Genomic DNA, 27952 nt, shown 5'->3' on the forward strand with positions numbered 1-27952 from the left:
TATTTTTAACGCATGGTGATGGCTATTAAATATAGTTATGGTGGTTGATATTAAGATGTTTGATTTGATATAGGTCGAAGCTTTGGGGGAAGTGATACTCTTTCCTTTTGCTGGGTATATGATAAGTAACTTAAATAGATTATGAGCCAGTTATTAGCTTATATATTAGCGCAGACTTCCAAGATTGGTTTATGAATCTCTTTCTTGATTTGGAGTCATACCGAACTTGTGAGACGTTGGCTCAGAAGGTTGAGCCGGAGAAAAGAGCCGGCCATTTCTGAACATGTTGTGGACACTCTTGGGGAGACATGAGATGGAAAGCTCATGGCAGTCTGACCTTGAGATAAAATAATATGCATATGTAATTGCTCAGGCCAGAGGCCATACGATTACCAACAGTGGCCAGCCCTGGGAGGTGGATTGCAAGTTCATGTGGTCATGCAACCTTATTTGCCCCGTCAGACCTATTTTGGGGGTTCCTTAGAACATATTTGCTTCGTTCAGAATTCTCATATTCAATAACTTCTATACTTTGTAGTTCAACTGTTTTGTGTTGTTGACTTTGAAGAATAACCTAGGAATGACCCAGGGATGACGCACGTGGAACGGTCACGGGACCGCGAGCTGTCAGCGCTGATCGTTGACATCATTTGATCTGCGCTGCTTTACCTAGTGCTTGAACCCTCGAATTAAGATGATTAGTTGAGATATCATTCGAGTCGATACATATTATTTAGAGACCTGCTTGGGAGTCAACAACTACCAAGACTCCTACCCGTCTTCTCTGGTCTCCTGATGCAATCTCACCATACCAAGAACAGATGAGGATGCGATTATTCAAATCCCTCTCCAAACATCTAGCTCTTGCAAGTGAACTGGTGTTCCAAGGTATCTGAAAGCCTTAGCTTCAGACCTACAAGGATCATTCGACTTGCGGCTGCCTCCGATATGGGCACATGGTCATGCTGAATGAACGATGCAACATGGATCTACGACAGTTGAGATGCCCGACGAAAATTCCGATAGGTTGTCACCATGGGAATGGATCCGGGGTCATTTTCACATGAGACCGTCTGAAGATGACGAGCCCCAGTCGTGGTGGATTGCATCGACGGCCATTCCCCTGGTTGCCGCTACAACGGGACCACTCGCCAATGTCACGTCAATCGTTGCGCTGGTTATGCCATGGCGAAGCAAAATTATTTCAAATGAACACACCGCTGCTGGAACCTCCATTCAAGAAGGATATGCAGATCCTCATTGGTGAGTAGAAAGCAAGAGGGTGTTACCCTGAATCAGGTCTCTCTAACACCACGAATAGGGACACTGTCCTAAACGCCGTTTCGCTTGTCTGCGGGATTGTGGGAAATGCATTTTTACTGTTCAATTTTACTCAGATCGTACGCTATATTATAGCTTTGCCCGTGACGATTATTTTGTGGTTCATAGCCGCGGGAATCGTGAGTATCCGCACTGGTTTTGTATGTCCCAGACCTAACGCTTGGTTGTAGCTCTCTGGGATCACAATAGCAACACACGTTTATGCTCCCCCGGTAGGCATTGATAGGGTTTACTCGCAGGGTTATTGGAGTGCCGTCATTGCGGCAATCCTCTACTTTGTCTTGAGCATTATCTTGATGATCAACATGCTAGGCTATTTCCTGGGTAAATACCCGCAACACTTTGCGCTGACCGACGAGCAACGGACCCTGATCCTACAAATGACTGCATTGGTGATTTGGCTGTTGATCGGTGCTGCTATGTTTCAGCGAGTGCTCGGGATCTCTTTCGGCGATGCATTGTACTTCTCCGATGTCACCGTTCTCACATTAGGGTATGGCAACATAGTTGCTACCACTGCCGTTGGTCGAGGACTTATTTGGCCATATGCAGTCATTGGGATTATCATTTTGGGACTGGTGGTGCAAAGCATCTTTAAATTTGCTCGCGAGGTTCACTACGACAACGTCGTTCGGAAACACATTGAACAGAAGCGGCAATCCACTTTCGAGCGATCAATCGCTTTTGGCGAGCTCGAACCTTCTCAAGAGAAACACCTGAATAATGGAGAAGTTATCACTCCTCCGAGTCTTGCTCGCCAAAAATCCGAGCCTAATCGCCATCTGCATCATCGGCCAATTCGCAACACCATCAACGCCATTGCCACGGCTCGCCGACCCAGAATCCTTATTCTGCGTGAAGAAAAAGATCGGTTCAACGCCATGCGCCGTATCCAGCACGATACCATGCGTTTCCGTCGTTGGAACAATCTAATCATCAGCATCGTTGCATTCGGAATAGTGTGGTCCTGCGGAGCAGTGGTGTTCTGGAAATTAGAAGCCATGACCTACTTTGAATCACTCTACTTTTGCTTCACTTCTCTGCTAACCATCGGCTATGGTGATTTCACACCGGAATCGAACCCAGGGAAGCCTTTCTTTGTGGTATGGTCTCTAATCGCCATCCCAACTATGACCATGCTCATTTCCGAGATGAGCGATACAGTTGTCGCCAGTTTCAAGCGCGCCACTGAAGTATTCGCCGATTATTTCGTGCTTCCCCAATCTCGTGTCTACAAGACATGCTTGGGTCGGATTCCCGGGGTTTCCCATTTCGTACTCTCTCGCGAAGAGAAAATGCGACTAAAGCGCGGTTTCCCACTTGAGGGAGCTGATGAATCCGAGAATGGGGAAACAGCGGACCCCGAGGAGTCTGGTCAATCTAATATTCGAAGTGACGACCCCGCCGAGTCTCATCCACACCGATCACTGGAGGAACTTGTCCGCGATCCGACCCCACTCGAGCTTGCCCAGCAACTTGCCTTTGCTATTCGCCGCACCTCAAAACAGGCGCGAGAAGGCAAACGAACAAGATACTCCTACGAAGAATGGGTCGAGTTCACCCGGCTCATTCAGTTCACCGATCCGCGAGCTCGGCCACCATCATCACAGAGAAACCAGCCGGCCAGCGAGGAAGGCATCCCTACTGATGAAGATGAATATGGACTTCTCAATTGGGACTGGATTGGAGAGAACAGTCCCATGTTGGCAAAACAGACAGAGCCTGAGTGGGTTCTGGATCGGTTGTGTGAAAGCTTGATTCGGTACGTGTCAACTCAAGAGGACAGTCGGACTGTGAGAGGTGATGCCGATTTGGCGGAGGAGCCAACCCTCAGGAAAGAGAGGGATATTGGAATAGATGAATGAATGTCTTTTGTTGTCTGCGGGTACACATAGCTTGTATGAATTACCCTTGGCAGTGAGAACATATGCTTCCGAAAGAAGAAGGTGGGTCCACGTCACAGGTTGGTGCCTGAATATTTATTTCTGCCTGCAGATCATGGCCACACCCTGTAGTTCCAGAAGGTGCCACAGGTACCTAGTAGCCTGCCCTGAAGTACAGCTAGTATATAATACATAGATTCATCCTCTAAGAGATTGACATCTGTACCTCTTTAATAGCCAAAGCCACAGTCATCACCAGGCGTAGTGGAGCGGGGCTGTGTAAATCGCTGATGCCTTCCAAGGTTGAGGCTGTCTATTTAACCTTACCTAGGTCCTACATCTGCCAACTTACATCAAATACACAATAAACCCCCCTTCATCAAAAGCCCCACCAAACGAAAGATGACAACCAACATCCCCGAGATCGTCCTGCTCTGTATGGACAAAATCTTCCTAACAGCCTTCAACGATGCCCTCGAAAAGACCTGGCCAGACCACGACCCAGCAAAACTAAAGATCACCCCAATACACGAGCGTCTAAACTCCCTCCCAGAAGGAACAACCTTCGACCTAATCGTCTCACCAGCAAACTCATACGCCCGTCTCGACGGAGCCTTTGACCACGCCATCTCAATGACCTTCAGCCCACGACAGGATTACCATGCTCTGACGCGCGCAGCGCAAACAGTGCTGTATGAGAAATGGCGCGGTTTTGCGCCCCCAGGCTCGTGCACGCTTGTCGAGTTCCCAGATGATCTAAAGCAGAATAAATACGGCTGTGGATGGGTGGCTATTTGTCCGACGATGCGTGAGCCTGAGGATGTCCGCTGGGACAAGGAGGTTGTCTATGAGTGTGTTTGGAGCTTGTTGTGTCAGGTCGAGGGACATAATCGTGCTGCGCAGGGGGAGGGGAAGATTGAGAAGATTCTTATGACGCCTTTGGCTGTTGGGGTTGGGAAGGTTAGTAAGGAGCGTTGGGCGGTGCAAACGGTGCTTGCGTTGAGGCAGTTTGTTGATGCTATCGAGAGGCCTGCGAGGTGGAGTAGTCTGGGGTGGAATGATATTGAAAAGGATTCTCGTGAGATCGTGAGGACTTGGGCGCTGTGAATTGTCGTCGTGGGTGTGTTTTGCTGGTTGAGGTTGCTATGGGTTGAAATCACGCGTAGTATTGGGAACTGCAGCAGTGGTATTCTAAACGGGCACAGTATTCAAAACGCGTACTGTGAGACAATCTGCAATGCCCAGCACTTTTGGTAGATTGAGAACCAGTTCTTCGGTATGTCCGCGTTCTCTTTGTAGCAGTCTACCTCGCTAACCTTCATAGTCACTGCCATTCCTTCACTTCGGGCCAAGGTTGGCTATCGATATCTCTCTACATTAGAGCATGTTTTTGCGGTTAGAGCTTATTAGGGGGTTCGAGCGCGAAGAATGTGGCCGTGTTTTGCTTCAGGTTATGGGAGTGTTCAGAGATGCCTGAATCGTCGCGGTTTTGCCTTGCTGTCAAAATGTGGCGGGTATTGAGTTTAGTCGTACATTCCCATGTCTCAGTGGCCATTAATAAATAGTAGAGTATTCGGAATATCACGCCATTCCCATATAGGGATGCATGTCTTTTGATACTTCCTTTCCTTGGCCACTATTGAACACCGTAGTCTTCAATAATTTACCCGCCAAAAAGGAGGTTCTAGCGAGGATTCCACCTCTCTATCATAACGGTCCATAACAGTCCATTCTTTATCAATCATTGATCAACGCAGGCAAAACAGGCACGGAGCGGGGCGAATCCACCCTTGGAATGTGGCAACCAGGCAAGAAAATCTTCATATCTCATATTTTACCCGTTCATTAATAAGTTGTATTCTTTTCGTGGTATGCAACCCAGTGCCAGAAAGATCTGATATACTTTCGGGTGCGGGTACTCGCGGCCTGGGGTATTAGCAGCATTTCCCATGCGAGGATCCCTTCCTGACAGGATATGATGGTTCGCTTCGAACAAATCAGATAAAACAACGAGTCAACAAAGCCCTCAAATAGGTAGTAGTGTCTTCTAGATCAAAGTTCGTAACATACTTGGGGATTTTTGCCTTAACCGCTGGAAGCGCCTGTTTTCCACTCTTATAGAAATTACATTCTGTAGGAACCTTTCACTCACATATCATATTTAGTACAGGAGGTCCACGCACACACAAAGATGGAGGAAACACATATATCCACTGGCCAGAAACCACAGACTCGACCTCGCATTTCAAGACCCTCAGGCTGTACCTAAGCCAACAACACACACAAGATGACAATCCAATTCCCAAACATGTCATTCGACTATTTCCAGCCAAGTCCAGCCAAGAGATTCGTCTCTCTCACCAAGAACCCCCGGGTAACTGATGGGAAAATCAACACCGTCTTTCACGAGCTCAAGCCCCTTCGGCCAGACGACTTGATCGGCGAATGGGACGGATATATCCTTAACACGGGTCATCCATTTGAAGAGGAGCTGGACACGCTCAATTGGTTCGGCAATACATTTTATTCCACCGACGACGTGGCGCCGCTGACTATTGCGCGGAACGGGGAGCGGGTGCCCTTTGAGGATTGGGGGCGTGCATCTGTGAGTCCTTTTCCTTTATTTTGTGATACATCTCTAGTGGCACATAGTGCATAGCTATATGCACATGTGGCTTTGGATTTTGTGTTTATTTGGCACCGGATATGAGAGCTGACATTTCATTTCTGGACAGCTACGTGAAATCAAATACCATGGAGTCGTCTCTACGACTTTGGTCTACGATAAGCGACCAATGATGGTCCATTATCGAGCTGTGAAACATAATATGGTGGCCGGGTGTATTGAGAGTAAAGAGTGGCAGGGGAAAGTCTACTTCTATTTGACGAGGTGATTGTTATATTTAGTATATACCTATAGGTAGTGTTAACCACTTCGCTTGAGTAACTAAGGGTGTTGCTCTAATGAATGATAAGTGTCATTCGCTCAAATATCAGCAACCTTTGTCAAGTCCTCATATCCTATCGCTAAATCAACCCCACGATGCAATTCTACCAACCAAACTCAACCAACGTATTCTCATCATCAACAAGCTTTCCAAACAGCCCCTTTGGGTTACCCTCAATAGCAGCCCGCACAATAGGCTGAGCCCCCTCCTCTGCCGATTTGACACCTTGGCCGCCCCCGAAATTGGTGCGACAGTATCCCGGGGCAGCCAGAACACAAAGGATGTTCTCCTTTTCGAGACTAACAGCATCAACGGCACTGATCATATTGATCGCCGACTTGCTACTGCGGTAGACAGGCAGCTCCCATATCTTAGCACTGTACTCTGAAGTAGGCGAGTATGCAATACCAATCTGACCCAGGCCACTCGTTACATTAACGATACGCCGGTCATGGTACTTTGAGGCGCGTAGTAGTGGTAGAAAAGTGGCAGTCATCACTGCCACGCCGAATACATTGGTCTCAAACACCTCCCAGTAGGTTTCGCGCAGGGTAGCGTTTGGATCGGATGCTCTGTTAATGCCGGCGTTGTTGATGAGGATGTCCAGTGATCCGAAACGGTCTTGGACGAACTTGGCTGCAGTTGTGATAGATTCGTCTTGGTCTAGATCGATGATGATAGGTGTCAAAGAGATATCGATGCTAGACTCTTGTAGTTTCTTGGTTGCTCCTTCGGCTTTTTCTTGGGAGCGGGCGCCAATAAGGAGATTATATTGGCCGGTGCTGGCCAGCCGTTGCGCAGTTGCGAATCCTAAGCCCTGGTTTGCACCGGTTATCAAAATCAAGGGTTTAGTTATGGCGGCCATGGCGGGGATGTTTAAGTTGGGAAGGATGAATGATATTGCAATGTAATAGTCGATATTGATCGGAAGAGAGAGAATTAAATGTCAATATATATCTGATATTGGAATAGAAGCCCTGGTTTTAACGGAGTTAAGATGAATACTCTGGACTTAACCGGACTTAAAATCTCCAAGGTTGCAAGCTAGGAACACCACAAGCAACCGAGTACGTATCTGAACTGAAGGAATACAGAATGACATCGGGAAGGCTATTCTATTTGATGATATCAGGAGATGTATTTAGTCTACAGTCTTGAGAAATTTGCTTGAGTGACCAAGGATGTTGCGTCCAACGGATAACGAGGCAGTCGATTGTCTATATAAGGTTCCTGTTCTACTCGAAAATTCCACTGAAACCACAGGATGGGGCTGAGATGAATAAGCAGCGGCAAGCTGATGAGCACGTCCAACGCTCCTCTGCTGTGGATGGAATCTCCCTTCTTCGAATTCCCCATCCTGGGGTTCAGTGGTTGGAGGCGGGGCATCACAATGGTCAGGAGAGTCAGTGGAATCTCCCCTGAACAGCTTGCATACCCAGTCCCAGGGGTTCTGGAAAACCCGAGAAAATAAAAAAGAACTGATCAGAGCCTGAGGGATTCGAAGTGTACAAGATGAACGACTTCGTCTCCCATGAGGTTGGGAAACCGCCAAGTCGGTGGCCCAACTCTGCGTATCCATTTCTTCAGTGTTGGATGCCAATATCGCTGCGTCCTCCAGATTTTCTCTAGGAATTTTGCAGACTGCTGTCTTATGACAGTGCCAACAGTCTTTCCTGTCTCGTTTATTTCTCAAATGCTTGTCCTATCTGCCATTTTCCCAGCAGGACATGCATGATCGAGGTATAACTCGTACATATAAATATGGATACCGGCCATCCTCAGCGTGGCCGCGCAAGGCTATCCCACAGGCCAGGTGGACACTATATAAAATTGGAGTTAGTTAAGTAGAATAATTACGATAGTTAGAGCTGATGAAGCGTATTGGACCTACGGATTGCGGCTGCTTCGGCGAGATCCTGAGCTGAATATTCCGCTCCCCTATCAGGGTGTCATGCTCATGTCCAGTCACCGAAGAAATATTTTGCATGTATCATCTTGTGGTTTCAAAATATGTCCAGGAAGTACTCTTTGAGTGAACAGATACTCCCTTTGAAACATCCGAGATGTGGACTTTTCAGGCGTGTAATATCTTTAAGTTGCGACTGATCGCTTCGGCCTGGGTCGTTAGAGAATCGGAAAAAACTAAACGCATTGTGGCGGGTAAGAACTCGATTGATTCCCCCCTTCCTTTGGCTCCCTGATGCCCCTCAGAGATATTTTGAGGAAGGTAGATGTTTGACAAATTCTGTGCCGATGAGGGAAGGTATCCTAGAAATGGATAGATATGCAAAAGGTATAGTTATAATAGCTTTTCTGTCGGTATTGGAATCCGTTCAGAATAATCTGAGTAGGAGGTCTAGTAGGTCCCACGCGCTTCGTTGTTCTTTATCTCGGACAGACCCTGTGCGGCATTAGCGGGGGTCTTCCTAAGCTTTTTAGAAGTGCGAGCGGATTTACACGCTCTGTTGTCGGGTTGGAACTGACACACGAGGTCGTAAATACGGAAAATGAACAGTAAGTGAGGTGAGCATGGAATGAGGCGAGGAAGCAAAGAACTTGACTTCTGCATTCTTCGGTGGCGTAACAAATGTCAACATCTCGATTTCATCTCCTCAGCGGACAAGGATCGGGTCATGGTAGGGTACTTCTTTGGGGGTACTTGGGATATCTGCAACAGATCCTTTGATTGGGTTTGTTCTTGGTTACCGATGTGCTTCTCGCGCGTATATTCCTCAATGTCTTTGCTGGAGGTATGGTAAGAAGCCACGTCTTCATCTTTTTCTTGCCTTTGTTGTTATTGTTGTTGTTGTTAGCACGACTTCCGTCATGACTGCGGGCACCTTTGCAACCTCTGCCTGCTTGTTGAGCGGTATTTGTTGAGCGATAGAGACTGTTATGACTACATGCAACTGCCGCGGGGGGGGGGGGGGGGAGAGAGAGAGAAGGAAGAATCACGATCTATTCAATCTATCAGGAGCAGGGTATTTATACCCCCAGCTTAGCAAACAAATTGGTTAGTCTGCCAACAAACAAGCAGACATGTATGGAATTATCTAACACGAAGGAAGGAGCAGAGGTGCTATCCGTCTTAGGCGTAAAGGGTGCCTCAACACTGGTAGACAAAGGCTAAAAGGCAAACAAGTCCCAGGGTACATATTCTGATAGCAAGAAAAAAGCCGTCTCACAAGACAAAAAGAAAAGTTGCCTCCGTATACCGAGGAACGTGTAGGCCCTTCACTGTGCACACCTCGAGACGACTGGTCATAACGCATAGGCTAGATCTCCTCGGTTTCACGGAAGATAATGAAAACATCCGCAAGCCCGAAATACTCACATTTGCCAAGGACCTGGCACTCCTTGGAGTACATCTCAATTGCTGACCTGGGCACTCCTTTTAGCTTACGGTGAGTCATGCCTAGCGCCTTGGTATCCGGCTGCAGATCATGGCGCCCCGGGATTGCCCTTGTATATTTACCCCAGAGCTGAAGAAGATTACGCTATAATTATCAGTGGTTCCTGGGGTGGAGTATGTATTTTATACCAAAATATATGGAGGTATATGAAGATAATGAAGCTGAGATAAAGAGGTTGAAGATGGTGGAAGCTGCAGCTATTTCTTAGTTCAAACTGTGGCTGCATTAGATGCGGGATACTTACTAGGATTATGCATATTCTACTCCGTAGGTAAGACAGGAATCCTCCTTGCGGAAACTGCGATCCCCCGCTCCTTATATATTACAAGCATGTGAATACGAACAGTAGTTTGGGCTTACATTTTCCGGGTGATTCGACAGTTTGTTGTAACCCTGCACTGCATCCCTTCGCGTAGCGTCGGCCTTGAACCTATTCTGGTCATCGCTTCCATATTCCAGGTCAACTCTTGCATATTGGCATATGCGATTGACGCTCAATGAGTGTAGTAGGGCCTATATCGACGGCACGGGTTGGTATAGCGGATAGGGACTCGGGTATGGGCTCGGGTAAAATACCCGGATAGGGACTCGGTAATAACCTTACGAATTTGAGTCTGATAGCAGATAACTCAGACCTAAGGAGGCCTGGTATATCAATAGAATTGGTAATAGAATTGATAATTACTTGCTAAAGAAATGGATGGAGAAAATTGATAGAGAAATGATGTACTCCGTAGGTTAGGCGGGTGTAAGCCATAATTATAACCTTGGAATATCAACCCCCCCTTTATATGTATCATTCTGGTGTAACCAGTAATACCTAGGATATAAATGACAGTTGTACTTATGTCCCAACAGTGACCAAAAATGGGTAATATAGAGAGGACGTGGTTGGCTGTGTATCTCTGACCTTAATTCAGCCCTATCCGAGACCACATCAGAACTCTCCACTATTGCGTGCCGAGCTTCCAGGCAGCACAATTCGAAAGGGGTTTAGTTGGAATAATTGGAATTTGTTATTATATATTTTATATATATTATGTATTATTCTATAGCCTGAAGAAGACCAAATGGGTTGACGTGAAAAAAAAAAGACCGTAATCGGACCCTAAGACCCCAAGAGACCCCAACGATAAAATTTAACTTTTCCCCTCGGAAATCGCCTCGTGCCGTTCAGGAACGAGAAAATTCTGTACAACTCGGGCTTTTCCCGGTGACATCTATTTATTACCCTGTACAGAGTACATCTTCACACTCTCACATTCGGTCAAAATGGAGAAGACAGAGGCCCCGGTCACCCCCGATCTCGAAGCCCCAGACCTCCCCGCAAAACAGTCCAGTGTCGCTCAACGATGGAAGCAGAACCTGTCGCCCACTCACGCAGACTTGGTCTGTTTGCTCCTCACCTTCCTCACCGGTCTATGCGATAGCAGCGCCTACAATGCGTGGTCCTGCTTCCTGGGAATGCAAACAGGTACGAGTCATAGCCATCGCTCTCCCGCAAAGGGGGGGGCGCAAAGCCAAAAACCACCAACAAACATCCCCCGCGAAACACAGAAAACTAACAATCTCTCCTCTAAAATAGGAAACACCATCTTCCTCGGTCTCGGCGCCTCAAACCAACCAAACAACAAGCCATGGGGCTGGCTCAAGTCCCTCGTCTCGATCGCGTCATTCTTCTTCGGCTCAATGATCTTCTCAATCGCAATGCGCAGCGTCGGCTCCCTCCGTCGCGGAACCCTGTTCGTCTCATTTTTCGTGCAGACCATACTCATCATCATCGCCGTCGCCTTAATCGAAGCCGATCTCATCCCCCACACCTCCTCCGACGCCACCCTAACCGGCGGCCCGCTGTTCCTCGAGTTGATCCCGATCGGTCTGCTGGCTTTCCAGTCCGCCGGTGGAATGACCTGCAGTCGTGCGCTGGGCTACAATGAAATCCCGACCGTGGTTTTGACCAGTGTTTACTTTGACATTGCGTCGGATCCGAAGATCACCGATAAGCCGAATACGAACGTTAAGCGCAACCGTCGTGTCGGTGGTGTTGTGTGTCTGCTTATCGGTGCTATCGTCGGTGGGTGGCTGAGTCGTAGCAGTGGTGGTATGCAGTCTGCTTTGTGGATGGCTGCTGGTTTGAAGTTTATTGCTGCCATTGGGTGGTTGTTCTGGAAGGCTGCGCCGGCGAAATAGATTCGTTCGGCTATTCGGTGATGTGGGTTACCATGTTCTGGTGTTGTAGAGGTTGAGTAGATTACGATTTATAGTTAGATTTGCATATATCAATCAATGTTAATAATTTCCGATTCAGGTATTCCTTGGATGTTTGGTGTTACAACTACAGATATGACTATGACTATGAGAGGAATCTAAAGCAAAGGTGCCTAAGGTATGAATTGAGTTGCAAAGAGGTATACATTGGTCCAAGTCCAATTGTTCTAATATAGATTTTTATATAGGGAGTCTACTACAGTCTTTTTAAACCTTTCTCATCTAGACCTAGGAACTGATTGACTTGGTGAGTCAGTGCATGTCTTACACTTTGTTTCATTCGGTTCATATCATTGGGTATACCTTGGACGCTAATTCGAAGTCCTGTTATGTACGATGATTGGCCGTAACAAGCGTCCGGACACCGGACTACCTAGGTATCACCACGATCGTCCCCGCAGAGCTTAGTATTCGAATGGGAATTGACCGTCGAGATTTAGAGTGTTACTTGAGTGACCTCTGTTGCTGCCCAGTTCTCCGTTAGGAACACTTATCCACGTGACAGCACCACGGTCTCTCTCTTGCTCTGTCATCCCTTCTTCTTCCCTGCCTGCTTTTCTCTCTTTCCTATTCGTGACTCTGTCTGCTCGGAGAGACCAAGACCTTTTCTCTACCTGCGCTAGCCGCTACTATGGTCTCGACGGCCTGAGCGGTTTGTTTGAGTGTGGCCGATGCCGCACTTGGGCCCCGTGTCAATGTCGCCTGTCGAAACTTTGATTTCACGGTCTACTTCGAAGATTTATTCTTCGTTTGTCTGCCAACTGCGTTATTCTTATTAGGTCTCCCTGCCTGCCTGTGGCTGTTGTGGAACGAGCCCCGTCGTATCAAGCGGTCTACGCGACTGCTTTGTAAGATAGTAGGTCATGTCATTTGTTCATCCATTGAACCTATTATATGAATTTTTCTCCCAAGAATCACGGCCAACAAAGTCTATAGGCAGCTCTCGTGACCCTTTTTGCCTGCCAACTTGCCTTTCTAGTTTTACGTCGCTTGGGATCTACTGTTATCCAAACCAACGCCTCGCTGGCAGCAGACGTTCTCGAAGTAGTGGCTATCTCCAGCGCCATAGTGCTGTCATACATCCACCATTGCCGTTCGATTCGACCGTCGACTCTACTCACTCTCTTCCTTTCTGCTCGGTCCCTTGTTGGTATCGCGCGTGTGAGAACCCTATGGCTCATCCCAGATGAAACAACCAAGGCTATTGTCTTTACGATTGGTTTCATTTTCACCTTGATTTCTTTGGTATTCAAATCTTCTGAGAAAGAGTCCATCGTCATCCCAGAAACAGAAAAGCCTGCCACTCCAGAACCATTCAGTGGCTTCTGGAAGCAAGCCAGTTTCGCTTGGCTTGCCGGAACATTTCGTCTGGGCTATTCCAAAGTCATTTCCGTTGACGACCTTCCCGATCTTGATCCACGGTTAGACACCGAGGTTGTTGCTCATAGGCTACAGAGTGTTTGGTCAAAACAAGGTAATGCGCGCTTCTACGATGCATGTGACAAGCTTCCAGTTCTCATATTCGCCGGTTATGATATGCAGAAAACAAGTCCAAAAATTACGCATTGCTTGTCGCTTGCTTCCGTGCCTACCATGCTCCATTCACCTCTGCGGTCATTCCACGCCTATTTCTATCGGGATTTACCTTTTGCCAGCCATTTCTCATTAATGCCACCGTATCATGGGTTGGAAATTCAGACGCTGCCATGGATTCTGGCAAAGCCCTGATTGGAGCGTATGCTCTTACCTATAGTGGAATGGCTGTGGGTCGACATTGATCTTTGAAGTGGCTGATAGCACATGTTAACCTATGGGTTTACAGGTTTTTCACTGCTTTATATGGATATCACACTTTCCGGTTCACGATTCGGCTTCGAGGTGGCCTGATTTCGCTCATCCATACGCAGACTGTTCGAGCCCGAGCGGTTGATCTAAGTGAAATTACTGCAATTACTCTGATGGGAACTGGCGTCGAACGGATTGCGAGTGGCTTCCGGTCAATCCACGAAATGTGGGCTTCGTTGATATAGCAGTAGCAATATTCTTGCTGGAAAGACAGCTTGGAGTGGCTTGTCTAGTTCCAGCAGTGATCGTTATCGGTAAGCATGCACGCCTTGTGATTTGCAATATTATATTAACAATTGCAATTTGATAGTCTTTGTAGCCGCTACAATGAAGCTAGCAGCTGCTAGCAGCACCTCGCAGCGGTCCTGGGTTGAAAAAGTTGAGGATCGATTACGTATGACCTCACTTGCCCTCGAAAAGATCAAAGAGGTCAAAATGCTGGGCCTATCTGAAAAGATTTCCTCCATCATCCGGGTGCTTCGACAGGCCGAGGTAGCTACATCGGCAGTGTTCCGCAAGCTTTTGATTGTCAGGGTTGTTATTTGTGAGTTGAGCCAATTCAATGTCTGTCAACAGTGAACTGACTACATTCTACTCAAAAGCCAACTCTCCTACCGACTTGGCTCCCATCGCAACATTTGTTGTCTACACGATCATTGCCTTGAAGAAACACGATCAATCAATTCTTGCTGCCAAGGCGTTCACCTCCATGTCCCTGATCTCCTTGGTAACCACACCAGTCTTGACGTTTATCCAGGCGATTCCCGCGGTTATACAAGGTGTGGGATGTTTCGACAGGATACAGAAGTATTGTAGTAAACAGCATGCCCAAGACAACTCCGAGAACCCCGATGCCGGAGAAAATCTTCAAGACGAATCTCCGGGTTCTTTCAAAATGGACAAGTTACGTCCCGATGGTTCAGTGATTGAGTTCAAGGGCCAAGACTTTGGATGGGATAAGAATGCATCCCCTGTTCTGCACAATGTTCGTCTGAAAATCCCAGATGGTCTCATAACTATGATTGTGGGGCCTATCGGCTGCGGAAAGTCCACTCTGATAGAGAGCATACTCGGGGATACTCTTACCGCTGGGGATCGGTCTGGCACAAACCTATCATCTGTGGCCTACTGCGCTCAGATCCCATGGATTCAGAGTCGAACAATCCGCGAGAACATTATTAGAGACCGACCAATGGACAAAGTCTGGTATCAAACGGTGATCTCCAGTTGTGGGCTTGAGAGGGATATTACTCGACTTCGTCAGGGGGACCAAACACCCGTTGCCGGTAACGGAATGACACTCAGTGGTGGACAGAAACAGCGAATTGTAAGTGAAAATGATTTGGTTAATGCAAACAACCTTGGAATACTGGTTCTGACTCTGATTTGTAACTCTAGGCATTGGCGAGAGCTCTCTACTCTCGAAGCAGGCTTGTTCTGCTAGATGATGTGTTCAGTGGTATCGACTCTAGTGCCACGGAGGCTATTGCTCGTGATATTTTCAGTAAAACAGGGCTACTCCGGAAAATGCGAACTACAGTAGTGTTTGCCACCTATTCCAGTAAGACAAGTCTGGAATCCAACCATTGCTCATATGGCGGCTAACAAGGTCTAATAACAGTGTTCCTTCTCCAATACGCGGATAATGTCATCGTCCTGGAAGATGGGCACATTCTGGAAACTGGGAGTTTAGATAGCCTCAAAACTCCCAATTCCTACATTCAAGAGTTGAAAACCGCATCAGCAACCTCTTCTGTCAACAGCAGTGGCATCAGCCCTAGTGACAAAGTGGAACCATCTTTGCTTCCCGATAAGAAGGATGAAGACTTTGCCGAGGACGAGCTGGATAATCAAGGCTCATACGATGACTTGAATCGCCAAGAGGGAGACTTTTCTGTTTACTCCTACTATGCTTCTGCATCTGGACGACTTACATTTATTTCATGTTTGATCTTCGCGTTGTTCTGGGCATTCTGCCGTGAATTCACGAGTAAGACTTTCTTTGCGAAGCAAAAGCTGAATTTATGCTGATGGCCACATAGCTGTGTGGCTGGGCATGTGGACAGCGGCCAATGCGAAGAGTGGTAATTCTCACATTGCCATGTATCTCGGAGTATACATTGCTCTTGGGGTTGCCAGTATTATATTCATGATCATCGTGTCCTGGTAAGCGGATATTCCCATCTTTTCTGATTACATTCAACAAGAATAGTCAGTCGGTCGCTTAATGCGGCCTTGTCATGTCTCTTTGGATATCCTTTCTATGGATAACATTTGATGCTAATCCATTTGGGCTTTTGATTGTCAATGTTGTATCATCTTCAGCACTTCAGCTCCATGAAAATGTTTTGACCAGCACATTCAGGTGAGTTCTATTAGTTCATGTTTGGATATCTTCATATGTACAGGACATTTAATTTTCGCTTCACTAGAGCCCCATTTCAATTCTTCCACAATGTCGAAATTGGCAGCATCACGAACAGGTACGATAAATTCGTGGTCTATTCCAATTGGACAAAGTTGGAAATCAAGATTGCCCTTGGAAAAAGCTAACCCCAATTCTCTACATAATAGATTCAGTCAAGATATGGATCTCATCGACATGAGCCTACCTATTGAGGTCTTCAACGTTATCGCCTGTAAGTGCCGCATGAACGGCCATTTATTAAATACATCTGACAAAAGATTTAGAGGGGATGTACGTGTCTTGTGAAATTGATCATCTTGGCCGTCGTTGCCAAGTACCTGGCTATCGTCATTCCTTTCGCCGCTGCCCTTGTCTACATGACACAAAAGTTTTATCTGCGCACATTCCGTCAATTACGTTTCTTGGATATTGAAGCCAAGGCTCCATTATACACTCACTTCCTTGAGCTGGTTAGTGGAGCAGCAACGGTCCGCGCCTATAAATGGCAAGAAAGCTTCGATAAAGCCTGTATCACTCTACTCAATCTCTCTCAGCGTCCAGTGTACTTGATGTACTGCGTTCAACAATGTCTAGGCTTCTTCCTGGATATGCTGGTAGCTGTACTGGCTGTTATCCTAGTGGCTACAGTCGTGTTCCTCCGCGATAAATTTGATCCCGGTGAAGTTGGTGTCGCCCTGGTGATGGTTATGACCTTCAATAGTGTTTTGATGCAGCTTATCAAAGATTAGACGAATATGGAGACATCCATTGGGGCTGTGTCTCGAGTGAAGGTATATGCCACCACGACCGAGTTGGAGGAAAGCGCACTTGATTCAACGCCGTCTTTGCCCACTCAGTGGCCAACTGCCGGGGCCATCGAGTTCTCAAGCGTTGTCGCAAGAAACTCGTGAGTTACATACTCCCATAGGAAGGAAGGTTGAATGCTTACATTTATCAGGGCCAAACTTCCCCCCTCTCTGAAAGGTATTTCCATGTCCATCCGAGCAGGAGAAAAGATCGCCATTTGCGGCCCATCTGGTAGCGGGAAGACAACACTTATCCTCGCCCTGCTTGGCATGATTCAATTCGAGAAAGGCACTATTTGTATTGACGGGCTCGACTTGTCGGATTACTCCAGAGCTGAAGCTAGAACCAAACTTAATGTCATTACACAAGACCCGTTCTTGGTCGCTGGCACGGTCCGGTTCAACGTCGATCCCTTCGAGGAGGCATCAGATGATGAGATTATTAGCGCTCTACAGAAAGTGCGACTATGGGGGAAGATTGAAAAAGAGGGTGGGCTTGATATGGCGATGAAAGTCACTACTTGGTCTCAGGGACAGAAGCAACTCCTCTGTCTCGCCCGTGCAATGGTTCGAAAAGGAAAAGTACTGATCCTTGATGAAGCGACGAGCAGGTATGTGTGTTTTGCCATTCAACCAAATCTTTCGGATTAACACTAACAATGCATTTCCACAGCGTTGATAACGAAACCGAGAATTTCATGCAGGAAATCATCAACACTGAATTTTCGACTCACACCGTCTTGGCGGTTGTGCATCGGCTGAGGTTTATCAATCATTATGACCGTATTGCTCTTTTAGACAACGGTACTCTGATGGAATTTGACTCGCCTGGGGCACTTATGTCAACGGATTCACGATTTAAGACACTTCATGACTCTGGGAACTTATGAGTACAGGTGTTATGTGAATGAATATATTCAGAACCAGTGTACCGAGTACTACAACATACAGTCAGGTCTCGGGTGGAGCTACAGGAGAAATTTCACAGTCAATGCTTAGCCTCAATTTCAGATATCTTTCGCTGGTTCCTTTCTGGGTTCTATACAGACTCCTGCACCCACGTTCTGTCACAATAGATACAATCCGGGGGGAGTATAGATAGGACCCATAGCAAAGAAACTATATTCAAGGGATCAAAACCACACGAAGAGGTTGAAGTATGACATCTCAAAAGATGATAACCTTGCGATAGTTTATAGAACTTTGAAAATTATGGGATCATCTTATAGAAGTAGATTGGTTTATGTATGGCGCACTAAACCCTAACCGAATTCCTGCATGGGTGCATCCGCCTTGAGGATATCTTATTCACTAATGTCCATAGCCGACTCCCCCAAAGAAGATTTCTTCAAAATAGCCATAGCCAAACGTGAGATGGGCATAGGGCTCAAAATATCAAAAATGGACAATTGACTGTGGAATTCCTTCAACACCCAATTGCGAACCTCGGTTGCCTTGAGTGAATCAACTAAGGTGCATGGATTAGTAAAGAATGTATATGTGAATCCTGGAATGGAAAATTAACTTACTTCCGTAAGAAGTGATGGGATTTTCTACGTCGACGTTATCGGCATCAGTGGATATTGCGCTAGCAACGTTCGTCCAAAGTGCATTCTCGACAACCATCCTAGCATCCTCAGTTGTTTTGGCTCCACGGATTGCGGCTGCATGGTCAATCTTGTCCTGTTTTGCGGCAGTAGTTGAAGCTTGTTTATCAACGCGGTGGTCGATCTTTGGATCAAACTGCCAGCGCCTCTGCAAATCATCATCTGACCCTGCCTGGTGCAGTCGATCGGAGATACCAACGACTATCTGAGGCGGCAGTATGACGCCATTCAAGCCTTGACCTCGGATGGCGGCCCCAAGTGCTGCCTGCACCTCGCGCATGCTGACCACGGCAGGTGCGAGGTGTGGGAATTTATGGAGGAAGTCATCGGCGTCATTGGTTCCCCCGACATTATTTGCGGTCCGGGAGTCGGTGACGAGACCAAGGTAAAGACTTATGGCTGGAAGCCCAAGACTGCGTCGGTGAGCCGCCAGTGCGTCTTCGAACGTGTTTCCGACGCTATAGTTGGCTTGTGCACTGTTGCCGATGATGCCGGAAATGGAGAATAGGAGAACAAAGAAATCAAGTTTCTGGCCCACAACTTCGTGGAGGTTCCATAAGCCTTGGATTTTGGGTGCGGCCGCAGTAGCCCATTTATCCGCTGTCATTGTCTCCAGGGGAGAGTCTGCAAGAACCATGGCGCATTGGATCACTCCGCGGACGTCGCAACCTTTCTTGGTGATGTGAGAACCCAATTCCTTCACAGCAGTAATTGAGATTATGTCACATCTCACCATATCGCACCTGCATCCTTGTTGGGCGAGGATATCGAGCTTAGCTGCAGCGGCTGGGCTGAGATTGAGTCCATTCACTCCTGCTCACTCATGCAAGAAGGTATTCTACTGAGTCAATCACGAACATCTGGAGTCTACGATGTGCAAGGTGTTTGGAAAGTGGCTATAAACTCGTCTGAATCAGCAGTTGACGTGAATCAGCTAAAACTGGCGGCTCAGCGAGTGATCTCTCGTCATGACATTCTACGCAGATATTTTGCCGAATCGCATCGTGATGGCACATCCTTCCTCCAGCTTGTTCTAAAACATGTTACTTCCGGTGTACAACTGGTTGACTTCAACACACTTGAGGATCTCAAGCAAGTCACTGCGCACGAGGAAGCTAGTGGCAAGGCCCCCGGCCTCCCATACCTGTTTACTATCTGTCAGGTTCCAAACAATGATGTCTACTTGCGCCTGGATATCAACCATGCCCTGATCGACGGTACATCGACTGCCCTGTTGATCAGAGATCTTGGCCTTGCATACAATAACCAACTGTCTCCCATTGGACCCAAATACAGCGACTTCATCGCTCACCTGCAAACTCTATCTCAAAATGAGGCCGTCACCTTCTGGACAGAGATGCTAAAGGAGACAAGCCCGTGTCACTTCCCTCTTCTTAACGAGCGAGAGTCTGCGGACTCGCAGGCGTTCAAAACAGTTGAAGTGGAACTACCAGATGGCCAGAGCAACCAATTACACGATTTCTGCCGACAGCATGACACCACCCTAGCTAACTTTATGTCAACTATCTGGGCATTGGTGTTGTCCTGCTTCGTAGGCACCGATTGCAATCGCGTCGCCTTTGGATACTTGGCCTCTGGCCGGGATGTTCCGATTGAGGGTGCACACGAAATCCTTGGCCTCATGATTACTATGATCACTCGGCAGGCTGAAGTTGAGTCTAAGAAGACCGTTCTTGGCCTAATGGAAACTATGCAAGATGAGTTCGCCCGTAGTTGGCCGCACCAACACAGAGAGATCCACCATGCTTTGGGCCTCAAGGCAATTCCCCTGTTCAACACAATTGTCAATGTCCAGAGATCCACCGTTGGAGATACGGCAGCAGCTGGTGATATTTTCTTTGTCCCAGAAATGGGCCATGACCCCAGCGAGGTAAACAATCTCCCACATCATGCTTTTCAGTGTTCTTCGATTATGACCATTGCTGACTTGCATGTTTTTAGTATGAAATTGCCATGAATATTAAAGATGGAAGTGAAATTTGGCTTTCTCTGGGCTACTGGGCTCGCTGCCTATCTGAGCCGCAAGCCCAATCCCTTTTACCGTTCGCACTGCAATTACCTCCGTTCTTGAGAATCCGAACCAGTTGATATCGGCTGTTTCAATGGTGGGCAAAGAACAAATGCAGCAGTTCCAATCTTGGAACGCAAAAATCCCTGAATCCATCCATAAATGCATACATCACACCATTGAGCAACAGGCACTGACCAACCCAGAGGCGCCAGCGGTATATTCGACAGAACCGTCAATGTCACTCAACTATCGACAATTCAACGAGATGGCGGATACACTGGCAAAGACTCTGACCAATCTGGGCGTTGGTCCGGAATCACTTGTCCCCTTCTGCATGGATAAATCTCCTCTGACACCTATCGTCATGATTGCCATCCTCAAAGCTGGTGGAGCTTGTGTGGCCTTGGATCCATCCCATCCCATCCAGAGGCTACAGAGTATCATACGTGACTCAGAGGCGACAGTTATTTTGACGGCACCCTCACACGCATCCAAATTCATCGATCTGGTTTCCCATGTGCTGCCAGTCAACGAAGATATGTTCATCCCTTCGGCCGAATTTCCAGACCAAGGTGTCTCTCCATTAGCGCAAGCAGTCCATCACGGCAATCCTGCCTTCGTCATTTTTACCTCAGGCAGCACTGGTACTCTCAAAGGTATTGTGGTGGAGCACGGCGCATTTTGCTCGAGTGCGCGCTCTCACGCCACACCTCTACGTATCCAGCGGGGATCTCGAGTCCTACAGTTCGCCTAATACACTTACGACTTGAGCATCGCTGAGACATTTACCACTCTCATGGTGGGTGCCTGTATATGTGTTCCTTCAGAATTTGAAAGGCTGAACCGCCTTGCCGATGCGATTAACGCAATGCAAGTTGACTGGATGTCCCTCACTCCAACTGTCGCTGCTCTTGTACGGCCAGAGCAAGTGCCCACGGTCAAACCCCTTGTTCTAGGAGGAGAACATGCAACTGAGAACAACCTGGCTACATGGGGTAGAGGATCTGGTGTTTGTCTCATCAACAGTTACGGCCCTGCAGAATGTGCCATTTGGACGAATGCAAACATCGGCGTACAGACGACAGCAGACACATCCAACATTGGAGGTAGACTCGGCTGTTCTCTGTGGATTGTTGATCCTCGCAACCACGATCGACTTCTTCCAACCGGTGCTAGGGGTGAAATCGTCATTGGTGGGCCAACGTTGGAAAGAGGATATCTTCATGATCATGTGAAAACGAATGCAGCATTCATCCGTGACCCAGCATGGGCGGATAATAACACTGGAAGCCACCAAGCATTTTACAAGCCCAGAGACCTGGCACGGTACAACGCAGATGGATCTCTTTGCATCCAGGGACGCAAAGACACTCAAGTCAAAGTCAATGGACATCGGATTGAGCTTGGGGATATCGACCTGAACATGGCTCGCATCCCATGTATCGAACATGCTGCGGCCCGCCTTCCACGCTCGTCGCCTCAATTGCGCGACCGTCTCGTGGCTGTCCTATCTTTGCAAGAGCTGGCGACTTCCCGGGATGGCCACGGCAACGATAGTGTCCTCAAAATTATCAATCAGCCAGACCATAAGAAAATCGCTATTCAGCAGCCGAGATTTCCGGGTCTTTCACCAGTGCTACAGTCCCCTTCCAGAAGACAGATGAAGTCCGGGCATTGTGGAAAAGGTACGCAATCACCACAGCCAATTTGTTCCAGGCAGTCTGGGCTCTGGTCCTGCGCCAGTATACCGGTTTGGATGATGTCTGCTTTGGATTCATGCTCTCCGGTCGGGATGCTCCCATCCCTTTAGTGGATGCCATCGCCGGCCCACTCATGAACCTCATGCCATGTCGAGTGAAGATTAGCCAGGGAGCCAAGCTTGAAAGCCTGTTCCTTGAATTACAGACAAATCTCGCTGGGATCTTGATGGTAAGAACCCAGGCATCTTCATATAAGCTCTTTTTACAAATACTGATATTACTTTGTTCCTCCTTAGAATCAAAACTGCTCATTGGAGAAAATACATCACGCAGTGAAGGCGGAGCAGCCTCTCTTCAACACCTTCCTCAACATGCAGCGCGTGACCGCCCAGGCTCCCTACTCCCAGAGCAGTATCCAATTTGACGAAGTTCGAGGATATATGACAGACGAGGTAAGTCAATGTCCATTTTCAATTTCCTAACAAAGTACGAGATCTAATCTCTTTTCTACTACGATAGTATGCAATTTCAGTTTACGTCGTTGACAGTGATGATGGAATTTCCATCTCCGTGTCTTATTGGACGTCAGTTCTGTCCCCAGAGCAGGTTGAGAAGTTGTCGCAGGCTATCCAGAACACTTTGGATCTTCTTTTTGAGAGTAGGGAAGACCATCCCTTCTCTCTGCCGTCTCTGTAGCTGGGAAGACTACTTGTGCTATAGATGTGATACATCGCCTGTAGTTAGATTCCGTACATCTAGTGGATAGTTGAATTGAACTTGTGCGCGTATCTTTATTTTCCCTAAAATTGCAACAAGAATAGTCGTCCACTTCTATGGCCTTGTCACTCTTTCATAACCAGCGGTAGCTTTGGACCACCCGCCGACGTCTTAGTGGCGTCATGATATACAGAGACAAGCCAGAAAGCCCGTGCAATCAAGGCCTACAAAATGGGGGCTAAGGTGTGCGATTCCAGACCATTTCCTTAGTAGTAAGTACTGTCACTTAGCGTAGAAATGGATGACCAGTGATCAGGCCAATTCCCAATTATGCAGATCGCTATAAGCGAACATGGGTCCTATGTAGGCATATAGCAAACGGTTCAACTGATCCCATAATTACATTCCATTGAAACGATCTTGATGCGATGAGTTAATTGAACCAAGAAATAAGGATACAAGCGTTCCTAGTAAAAGGAAAAAGGATATTCAATCACTCCGTGGCCATCCATTCAACACCATGGTCAACTTTTCCCCACCTTGGAGCTCCTCCTTCCGCTGCTTCAGCTCTTCCACGTCCCAGTTACTCCAAATGACCTTCCCCTTTAAAAAGGCCCCCTCTGGACTAGCAGCCCAGACCATGAAATGTCCTGCCAAGTCGATGTGATCAAATGGAATGGAGTTGTCACTGCCTAGCCCCCCCTTGGCAGACTTGACATTCATATCCGTAGCTAAATAGCCCGGATGCACATTCATGACGCGCAGGTCCGGGGTTTCCGCCTGTACCGCCTCGAAGAATTTCAGCGCCGCAGTCTTGCTCGTCTGGTAACCTGAATAGTTGGGCATTGAGGGCATATGAACGGCGCCGCTAGTGACGTGGATAAGGACGGCATTGGACGGGGCGGCGGTCGCAAGGAAGGCCTGTGTAGTGACAAGGTTCCCCACAACATTAGTGGTCAGTCCCTGGGCGAAATCGGAAACGACCGTATCCTTGATTGGCACCGTCTCCGGTAGGAATGCCGCGTTTGAGATAAATATGTCAATGGGTCCGAACTTTGCTTTCGTGTCCTGGAAGGCAGCATTGACAGCCGAGGCATCGGTGATGTCCGCCACGAAGGTGAGGACCTTTAATCCGCTATGTGAGGATTCCAGGGTTGATTTGGTCTTTTCAAGGGTTGATTGGGTCCGTCCGAGAAGAGCAATCTGTGTACTTCCTGCAACTGCAAATGCTTCGGCAATGCGAGGCCCAATTCCTGATCCGCCGCCAGTGATGAGAATTGTCTTGCCGGCGGCACTCACAGCTGGTAGGCTGGGATCAATCCCTGGGTAGGGAGCAGTGTGATGTTTTAGGGTGAAGGGTGGGAATCCCATGTTGGCAGTTGGAAAAGAAGCTACTGTAACGGCTTTGTGTCGAAACGAAATTGTGGTTGAATGTCAATAATAAGGAATATTGGGGTTATGTCTTCCAGGGTAATACTTGACATTTAAATCCTTGAACAATTTGGTAATAAGTTGGAATACAGGAGATATCTTCCTTAGACCCGTTATTATCTCCAGTTATCTCCATCTCCAAGTTGTTGATTACAGGTAAATGACGTCACTTTGAAAGTAACCGTGGAGCCTTCACTTGCTTTTTATGCTTATACTACTTAGGTACTATCTATGTGGTATCCTCGGTTCATTATAAGTTATCTCCCTTTAATGCCAGTACTTGAAAACACCGGCTCGGACTTGCATCCATCTATCATCTAGAGAATGTACAACCTCCTCTGGTAGTGGTCCCTTTTCTAACTCCACGAGATTTGTCTCAAGCTGTTCACGGCTACTAGCAGGCTTGGCGTTATCTGATGTAATTCTCGGAGTTAACAGAGACGGCAAAGGGTCCAAGGTTAAATTGAAAAAAAAAAAATGGTGAGTGTGGATCCCCGGGGCCATTCCCGAGGTCGCCGCACCTATTTAGGTAAATATATCAGGCCACGGGGGCATGAAGAAGAATCACTAGGGAATGTTGCCCGAAGTTCTCCCGATAGTTCGGCGAAGTTCCGAGAGACTATATAGTAGAACTAGTTATGTCCGCCAACTCCTCAAAGCGAGAGTCAATCTAATTGCACACAGTTCCACTAGTGCTTCAACTATAAAGAGCAAAATTGGTCATTCGAGTTTTCCGCCTTAAATCATTCTTCCCAACTTTTGACATGTTCGTTACAGCACCGACCCTGTTGTAGTGGCCTGAGGCCACACAGATGGTGTCTCAGGCATAAACCCCTCAATGGGTAGTTATAGGTAGCTGGTAGCTGGTAGATTCTTCCATGGCAATCAACTCTCTCCCTCCCCACTTCTTGGCCTACATATTGTAGAAGCCCCAAACAGACCCTTTCAGCGATAGGAGTAGTAACACTCCTCTTGCAAGCATCTGTCGTGTCATCCTTTCCCCAAACAACCACCTACCCTCTTACGGTTGTCGATAAATTCATTATTCCGCGCACTTTCGAGAATATTGCGACCCGTCACAATGGCCACCTCATCCTCACTTCTGTCACGTCTTCGATACTCTACCAAGTATCCCCAGTTGAAGAAGATGAAACAGTTGCAATTGCCAATATACCTGGGACAACTGGATTGCTTGGTATTGCCGAACTGGAACAGGATTTTTTCTATGTTGTAGCAGCAAATGTCAGCACAGTCAGCGCTACTCCTGGTTCAAATTCCATCTGGAGGGTAGACCTTCGTGGATCTCGGCCATGCTCCGCACGGAATAGAGCCTCTTGTTTGTTGGCAACGGCCTCATTAGTCGCCAACATTACCAGTGCTCAATTGCTCGACGGCATGTGCCGTTTGGAACCGAACAACAACTCAATGCTGCTCATCGCCGATTCTGCTGCAGGCAATGTTGTGAAGCTCGATGTCGAAACTGGCGCCTATGAAACCATCATCGATGAGATATCAATGAAACCTTTAGCGGCCGGATTACAGGTTGCTATCAATGGCATCCATGTTCACGGATCCGACTTATACTTCACCAACTTAAATCAAGGGATTTTTGCCAAGTTTCCAATGGCATTACACAACGGTACAGCGATTGGTCCCACAGAGATGATTGCCAATAATACAGCTGGTGATAATTTCACAATGTCGAAGGATGGCAGAAAGGCGTGGATTGCTATGAATGGACAGCACAGTTTGGTTGAGGTCGATGTACCTGGGAAGACTGCTAGGGTCGTGGTTGATTCGAGCTATGTAGCATCATCCTCCGCGGTTTCGTTTGGAAGGGCAAGACTCGATCGAGATTGTTTGTACATTTCGTCTGCAGAAATTCTCGACCCTACACTCACCAAGAATAGCACTGCTACCGGAGGTCTCATTGTCAAAATCGATCTTCCGTAAGCTACTAGTTTCAAGGGTTTTCACAAGTTTATATTACGTTATTCGTGTCATAATATTTCACTATGCTCAGTCTAGAAAGACAGACAATCTACCTGACTAAAAACTCTAGCAAGTATGGTAGTAAGTCCCACAATAAATTGTCTTTCTCCCAATCCAACAAAAGATTGACTAAATGCCTATATTCAGTAATGTAATGCAAGTATATGGCAACAAAGAATGAAACCTTTTAAAAAATTTCAACGTGATATCCATACTATACGGAGATAATACCGAATGGCCAATTGGGGCAGATTTTAGCGGCGCGGGCCCCGCTACTGTGAACTTGGTGGGGTTGCCTATCAGCCAAAATGCTGTATTTGCAGTATTCCATGACTCGCTGGCATCCAATACGTTATAAGTATGCAGCTAGGGATTGTTTCCTGATACGAGACTGCGGCGGCTCCCCCCAAGGGAAATCCGACCCGGAGATAACCTGGGACTAGAAAATGCCGAGCCGACTCTGTTGGATTTAAAAGCCCCCCAATCCCCTCAATTACATTAATCAACTCTCAAAAAACGTAGCAAGATGTCCGCTTCACCCACAATCCTTCTCATCGGCGCTTCGCGTGGCCTCGGCCATGCCATGGCAGCAGAATTCCTAGAAAAGGGATGGAACGTCGTCGGCACAGTCCGCGGAGGGTCACGAACATTACTCCACGACCTAGCAGATAAGTACACAGGCCGGGTTGACATTTTGACCTTGGACATTTGCGAACCCGATCAAATCAAGGCGCTCGATAATCGCTTATCAGTATCGGGCAAGACATTTGACGTCCTGTTTGTGAACGCCGGAACAACAAATCGCGACCCAACCCAAAACATTGGCGATGTATCAACGGAAGATTTCATCCATGTCATGGTCACAAATTCGCTCAGCCCGATGCGTGTCGTAGAAACCCTGGCACATCATGTGACTCCAAAGGGTCTTATCGGGGTGATGTCATCGGGACAGGGAAGCATCAGCAACAATGAAACGGGTCTGCGAGAGGTGTATCGGGGTACTAAAGCCGCGCTGAACATGTTCATGCGAAGCTTTGCGTCTCGTCAGGACGTATCGCATCCAATGGTGGTGATGGCTCCCGGGTGGGTCAAAACTGAGTTGGGAGGTCCCGATGCTCGGCTTACTATCGAAGAAAGCATTCCCAGTTTAGTGAATGTACTTCTTGCAAAGCAAGAACGACCCGGACTTGAATACCTTGATTACCTTGGTCGAACTGTGCCTTGGTGAAGGCTTCCCAAACTCACTCGGAGTTTTGCCGATATCACCAATCGTGCTAAGCCCACCAACGCCTACCTGCGCAGTGTTGTTTTTTTGCGCATTTTATCACGAACCTTATGGATTTTCTATGTGCATAGATCGATATATACATCTCATATATTCCGAGTTCAATTTTAGCCTTCTCTGGCTATGAAGTAAGAAATCATGCAAGCTCGAGTTCAGATGGGGATTGACAGACGTTGAGCCGAGTATATATATATGCATAGTGGCTCTAGGAGGACATTCGGTGCCCCAGATTTTCAACTATCCATACTATGATGTCAAACATAACTTCAATATATTC

General features: G+C 47.4%; 14 protein-coding genes across 14 annotated transcripts; 11 read left to right on the forward strand and 3 right to left on the reverse strand.

The window, feature by feature from the left end:
* Window positions 1-976: 976 nt before the first annotated feature.
* N7455_004630 (uncharacterized protein) lies at window positions 977-3206 on the forward strand (the record flags this gene model as incomplete). Its single annotated transcript, XM_040956730.2, has 3 exons — window positions 977-1263; window positions 1322-1460; window positions 1512-3206. The coding sequence occupies 3 exons, from the start codon at window positions 977-979 to the stop codon at window positions 3204-3206; spliced, it is 2121 nt and encodes a 706-aa protein (XP_040812811.2).
* A 420-nt stretch (window positions 3207-3626) lies between these two features.
* Window positions 3627-4331, forward strand: N7455_004631 (uncharacterized protein; the record flags this gene model as incomplete). The annotated part of the gene is made up of 1 exon (XM_040956828.2): window positions 3627-4331. The coding sequence occupies one exon, from the start codon at window positions 3627-3629 to the stop codon at window positions 4329-4331; it is 705 nt and encodes a 234-aa protein (XP_040812717.2).
* A 1180-nt stretch (window positions 4332-5511) lies between these two features.
* Window positions 5512-6118, forward strand: N7455_004632 (uncharacterized protein; the record flags this gene model as incomplete). The annotated part of the gene is made up of 2 exons (XM_040956751.2): window positions 5512-5829; window positions 5960-6118. The coding sequence occupies 2 exons, from the start codon at window positions 5512-5514 to the stop codon at window positions 6116-6118; spliced, it is 477 nt and encodes a 158-aa protein (XP_040812818.2).
* A 157-nt stretch (window positions 6119-6275) lies between these two features.
* On the reverse strand, window positions 6276-7037 carry N7455_004633 (uncharacterized protein; the record flags this gene model as incomplete). The annotated part of the gene is made up of 1 exon (XM_040956759.2): window positions 6276-7037. The coding sequence occupies one exon, from the start codon at window positions 7035-7037 to the stop codon at window positions 6276-6278; it is 762 nt and encodes a 253-aa protein (XP_040812780.2).
* A 3820-nt stretch (window positions 7038-10857) lies between these two features.
* On the forward strand, window positions 10858-11775 carry N7455_004634 (YoaK family protein; the record flags this gene model as incomplete). The annotated part of the gene is made up of 2 exons (XM_065604847.1): window positions 10858-11059; window positions 11171-11775. 2 exons carry the CDS (start codon window positions 10858-10860, stop codon window positions 11773-11775), a joined length of 807 nt encoding a protein of 268 aa, XP_065461747.1.
* Window positions 11776-12548: 773 nt separating this feature from the next.
* On the forward strand, window positions 12549-13581 carry N7455_004635 (uncharacterized protein; the record flags this gene model as incomplete). Its single annotated transcript, XM_065604848.1, is given in 3 exon segments — window positions 12549-12618; window positions 12633-12701; window positions 12833-13581. 3 exon segments carry the CDS (start codon window positions 12549-12551, stop codon window positions 13579-13581), a joined length of 888 nt encoding a protein of 295 aa, XP_065461748.1.
* A 444-nt stretch (window positions 13582-14025) lies between these two features.
* Window positions 14026-17801, forward strand: N7455_004636 (ABC transporter integral membrane type 1; the record flags this gene model as incomplete). The annotated part of the gene is made up of 12 exons (XM_065604849.1): window positions 14026-14242; window positions 14301-15025; window positions 15097-15259; window positions 15320-15688; window positions 15741-15782; window positions 16024-16063; window positions 16131-16181; window positions 16273-16327; window positions 16390-16803; window positions 16855-17012; window positions 17064-17522; window positions 17585-17801. 12 exons carry the CDS (start codon window positions 14026-14028, stop codon window positions 17799-17801), a joined length of 2910 nt encoding a protein of 969 aa, XP_065461749.1.
* A 414-nt stretch (window positions 17802-18215) lies between these two features.
* N7455_004637 (beta-ketoacyl reductase) lies at window positions 18216-19155 on the reverse strand (the record flags this gene model as incomplete). Its single annotated transcript, XM_065604850.1, has 2 exons — window positions 18216-18379; window positions 18441-19155. The coding sequence occupies 2 exons, from the start codon at window positions 19153-19155 to the stop codon at window positions 18216-18218; spliced, it is 879 nt and encodes a 292-aa protein (XP_065461750.1).
* A 186-nt stretch (window positions 19156-19341) lies between these two features.
* Window positions 19342-20627, forward strand: N7455_004638 (AMP-dependent synthetase/ligase; the record flags this gene model as incomplete). The annotated part of the gene is made up of 2 exons (XM_065604851.1): window positions 19342-20409; window positions 20481-20627. 2 exons carry the CDS (start codon window positions 19342-19344, stop codon window positions 20625-20627), a joined length of 1215 nt encoding a protein of 404 aa, XP_065461751.1.
* A 14-nt stretch (window positions 20628-20641) lies between these two features.
* Window positions 20642-21304, forward strand: N7455_004639 (uncharacterized protein; the record flags this gene model as incomplete). Its single annotated transcript, XM_065604852.1, has 1 exon — window positions 20642-21304. One exon carries the CDS (start codon window positions 20642-20644, stop codon window positions 21302-21304), a length of 663 nt encoding a protein of 220 aa, XP_065461752.1.
* Window positions 21305-21418: 114 nt separating this feature from the next.
* Window positions 21419-22946, forward strand: N7455_004640 (uncharacterized protein; the record flags this gene model as incomplete). Its single annotated transcript, XM_065604853.1, has 4 exons — window positions 21419-22106; window positions 22157-22479; window positions 22547-22702; window positions 22770-22946. The coding sequence occupies 4 exons, from the start codon at window positions 21419-21421 to the stop codon at window positions 22944-22946; spliced, it is 1344 nt and encodes a 447-aa protein (XP_065461753.1).
* A 510-nt stretch (window positions 22947-23456) lies between these two features.
* Window positions 23457-24338, reverse strand: N7455_004641 (SDR family NAD(P)-dependent oxidoreductase; the record flags this gene model as incomplete). The annotated part of the gene is made up of 1 exon (XM_040956156.2): window positions 23457-24338. The coding sequence occupies one exon, from the start codon at window positions 24336-24338 to the stop codon at window positions 23457-23459; it is 882 nt and encodes a 293-aa protein (XP_040813342.2).
* An 898-nt stretch (window positions 24339-25236) lies between these two features.
* On the forward strand, window positions 25237-26351 carry N7455_004642 (uncharacterized protein; the record flags this gene model as incomplete). The annotated part of the gene is made up of 2 exons (XM_065604854.1): window positions 25237-25250; window positions 25325-26351. The coding sequence occupies 2 exons, from the start codon at window positions 25237-25239 to the stop codon at window positions 26349-26351; spliced, it is 1041 nt and encodes a 346-aa protein (XP_065461754.1).
* Window positions 26352-26916: 565 nt separating this feature from the next.
* On the forward strand, window positions 26917-27618 carry N7455_004643 (uncharacterized protein; the record flags this gene model as incomplete). Its single annotated transcript, XM_040956239.2, has 1 exon — window positions 26917-27618. The coding sequence occupies one exon, from the start codon at window positions 26917-26919 to the stop codon at window positions 27616-27618; it is 702 nt and encodes a 233-aa protein (XP_040813228.2).
* Between the last annotated feature and the right edge of the window lie 334 nt (window positions 27619-27952).

This window comes from Penicillium solitum, assembly GCF_028829755.1.
Source record: "Penicillium solitum strain IBT 25940 chromosome Unknown utg000003l_segment0_segment0, whole genome shotgun sequence".
NCBI classification, from domain to species: Eukaryota; Fungi; Ascomycota; class Eurotiomycetes; order Eurotiales; family Aspergillaceae; genus Penicillium; species Penicillium solitum.